Source organism: Tupaia chinensis, unplaced genomic scaffold (assembly GCF_000334495.1).
Source record: "Tupaia chinensis unplaced genomic scaffold, TupChi_1.0 Scaffold000574_1, whole genome shotgun sequence".
Classification (NCBI taxonomy): Eukaryota; Metazoa; Chordata; class Mammalia; order Scandentia; family Tupaiidae; genus Tupaia; species Tupaia belangeri.
The window spans coordinates 2,735,653-2,739,209 of NW_006160088.1; the positions used below are offsets into that span (position 1 = coordinate 2,735,653).

A 3,557-nucleotide genomic window follows, 5' to 3' on the forward strand; every position below is an offset into this window, starting at 1 on the left:
CCCCCCCGACAAACACTGTTACATTGGGTGTTAGGTTCCTACGTAGGAATTGTGGGGGACACAGATGTCCGATCTATAGCAGGCGCCAGCGAATATAGAAAATACAGGAGGAAAAGCATATGTAGAAGATGCAGGAGGAAAAGGTAAATATACTAGAGACAGTAGATGTGAAATACCTAGGAAACTTAGATTTTTAAAAATTTGAATTTAGGGGCCAGCAGATGGTGTGGAGGTTACGGTGCTGGATCCCACATGACCAAGTCCACAGTTCAAGTCCCAGACCTGTTGGCTTGAAAATCGCGCCAGGTACATTTACCAGAAGAGAATGAAGGAGAGGGGATTGCGGTGTGGCCGTCCCCGAGAAGTGTGATTTCTAAAATTCATACATACAGAGTTGTTTTTTTTTTGTTTTTTTTTTTTTTAAGATACCTTGTAGAAAAGACAAATTGATGTCAGATCAGTATAGGGAATTCTCTAACAACCACATTTGTCCCGAGTTAAAGCCAGCTTCTTTGGGAGATAGTGAACTGTATATGTTTTTAGTATATTTTTTTTTATTTAATTTCTTTTTTCTTTTTTGGAGAGGTTTTTGCTATAGGGTGCGTGCGCTCGCCAGATAGACAGAGAGACAGAAAGTGAGAAATCACCCCCCAGGGGGGATGGCCACGCCGCAATCCCTTCTCCTCCATTCTCTTGGGTCTTGGGCACGCACGTACACACGCCTGGCGTGAGTTTAAGCCACTGGGTCTGGGATGCGAACCGTGGTCAACTACATGGGAGTCCAGCAACATAGCGATTACACTAACTGCTGATCCCTATTTAATTGTTTTCTAATGTGAGACTTTTTTTTTTTTTTTAAGGGTATTGTACTCTCCAGAAGGACAGAGAGACAGAGAGACAGAAAGCGAGAAATCACCCCCGGAAGGGATGGCCACACCTCAATCCCTTCTCCTCCATTCTCCTCTTGGGATCTTGGCACGCACGCACACACTCCTGGTGTGAGTTTAAGCCATCGGGTCTAGGACTTGAACTGCGGTCAACTACATGGGAGTCCAGTAACATAGCCATTACACCAACTTTGAAGGTCCCGAGAAATTTTTTTTTTTTTTTTTTTTTGTTATAGGGCACATGAGCTTGCCGGGTGGGAGGAATTATCCCCTAAGGCTGACATGACGTGATACAAATAAACAAATGACCACACTGTAATCCCCTCTCCATTCTCCTCGTGGGGGTTTGGGCACACACATGTCCATCTTGCGTTTTGAGCTTTTTGAGCTGCTGGGTTTGGGACTCGAACCACACAGTTGGCTGGATAGGATCCAGCTGCCTTACCACCTTCTGGCCCCAGTATATGATTGTATGGTAGGAAATTCATCTGCTAGATGTCGAGAGAATTTAGGTGTTGTTAAATCACCTAACTTCCATCTATACTCTTTTTTTTTGAAAGATGGGGTCTCACTATTTACTACTCTCGTACCTCAACTGAATATCTGGGGTACAGGTGTGCACTGCACCTGTCTGTCAGGTCTGTGGCGTCAAACCTGGGCCTCAGGCCCGGGCTCCGGGGCAGCCCCAGCCTCCGACATGTGCAGACGACGTGCCTGGGCTGCCTTCGGGCTATGAGAGACAGATGTGGTAGTTCCTCATTTCAGTGATACCATCATTTTTCATTGATTAAAACTTCTATCTCTACATATGTAAGGTTGGACAGAATAGTTCATTTATGGTTTATTTTAATTTTATTTCTTCTTTTAGGGAGATTTTTGCTATAGGAGCCTGTGTGCTCGCTGGAGAGGTAGAGACAGAGAGACAGAAAATGAGAAGTCACTCCCCAGGGGAATGGCCACACCGCAGTCCCTTCTCCTCCATTCTCCGCCTGGGATCTTGGGCACGCGTGCACACAAAGTCATCATGAATTTAAAGTCTCCAGGTGTGGGACTTGAACTGCAGTTGACTACATAGGATTCCAGTGACATAACCATTATGGCGGCTGCTGGTACCAGATGTATGTTTAGTTTGTATAAAGTATGACTCTATTTTTTTACCAGTGACCAAGATAAGTTCTTCTTAATACAGGCTAAATTTAAGTATTATAGCTATAGATTCTGTAACTTTCTAAAGAAACATGTCATTGGAAAATGCATACATACTTTTTAATATAAACTTTAGTTTAATATCTTACCTGTGGGAAATGTGATGTTGTTTACAGTAAGATGGCTTGCAAAATATCAGAGTTCTTTTTTACTTTTTTTTTTTTGGAGAGGTTTTTTCACTATAGGGCACGTGCACTCACCAGACAGACAGAGAGAGACATAGAGACAGAAAGCGAGAAATCACCCCCCAGGGGGATGGCCACGCCGCAAATCCCTTCTCCTCCATTCTCCTCTCGGGATCTTGGGCACGCACGTACACGCGCCTGGCGTGAGTTTTAAGCCACCGGGTCCTGGACGCGAACCGCGGTCGACTACGTGGGAGTCCAGTGACATAGCCATTATGCTAACTGCTGGTTCCCAACTTTTTTTTTTCTTTTGAGAGAGAGGTTTTTGATATACGGCACGTGTGCTCGCTAGACAGAGAGAGACAGAGAGATAGAAAGCGAGAAATCACCCCCCAGGGGGGTGGCCACACGGCAATCCCTTCTCCTCCATTCTCCTCTCGGGATCTTGGGCACGCACGTACACGCGCCTGGCGTGAGTTTTAAGCCACCGGGTCCTGGACGCGAACCGCGGTCGACTACGTGGGAGTCCAGTGACATAGCCATTATGCTAACTGCTGGTCTCCAAAATGTCAGAATTCTTAACAAATTTTACAGGGGCCCATTTAGAACATGAGATGTTTACTGGAATATAAATGTAAAGGATGTGCATACATAAACCTCTGCATATCTGTACTCTACTACACAGTTGTAATTGGGCCATTTCAGCACAGATATAAAAGGTGCTGATCTTTCTTTCCGTCACCCCCTTTAGGATGTGTTTAGCTTTCAAGTATCTCCTAACATGAGCCCTATCAAAGTAAATGAGCTCGCGATCCAGAAACGCTTGACTATTCACGGGAAGGAGGACGAGGCGAGCCCCTGTGACTATGTGCTGCAGGTCAGTGGGAGAGTGGAGTACGTGTTCGGCGATCACCCGCTGATCCAGTTCCAGGTACGTGTTAGCTGTGTGCCAGAGCAGGTTCGTGTGTGCGTTTCATTTTTATCTGTGATAGAAAAACTTTGTGCCCCTAGTGGAACATTGAGAAGCCACAGGAAATTCTATAGAGAGAATCAAATAGTCGGTATTCACAACCCTACCTACCTTTGAGATTAGCCTTGTTACTATGTGGGCATTTTTTGGGGACCAGCAGTCAGCGTAATGGCTATGTCGCTGGACTCCCATAGTCGACCGCGATTTGAGCTCCAGACCTGGCTGCTTAAACTCACGCCGGGCGCGTGTGCGTGCGTGCCCAAGATCCCGAGAGGAGAATGAAGGAGAAGGGATTGCGGCGTGGCCATCCCCCCTGGGGGGTGATTTCTCGCTTTCTGTCTCTCTGTCTTTCTGGTGAGCGCACATGCC

At 46.2% G+C, this 3,557-nt stretch overlaps 1 protein-coding gene across 2 annotated transcripts in view; it reads left to right on the forward strand.

The window, feature by feature from the left end:
- The window catches only part of PIK3CB (phosphatidylinositol-4,5-bisphosphate 3-kinase catalytic subunit beta), a 134,175-nt gene that overhangs the window by 60,634 nt on the left and 69,984 nt on the right, over positions 1-3,557 (forward strand). For both annotated transcript variants that reach the window (XM_006158178.3, XM_027775577.1), the window contains exon 5: positions 2,970-3,149. In XM_006158178.3, coding sequence (XP_006158240.1) covers positions 2,970-3,149 — 180 coding nt within the window. The remainder of the gene's footprint in view (positions 1-2,969; positions 3,150-3,557) is intronic.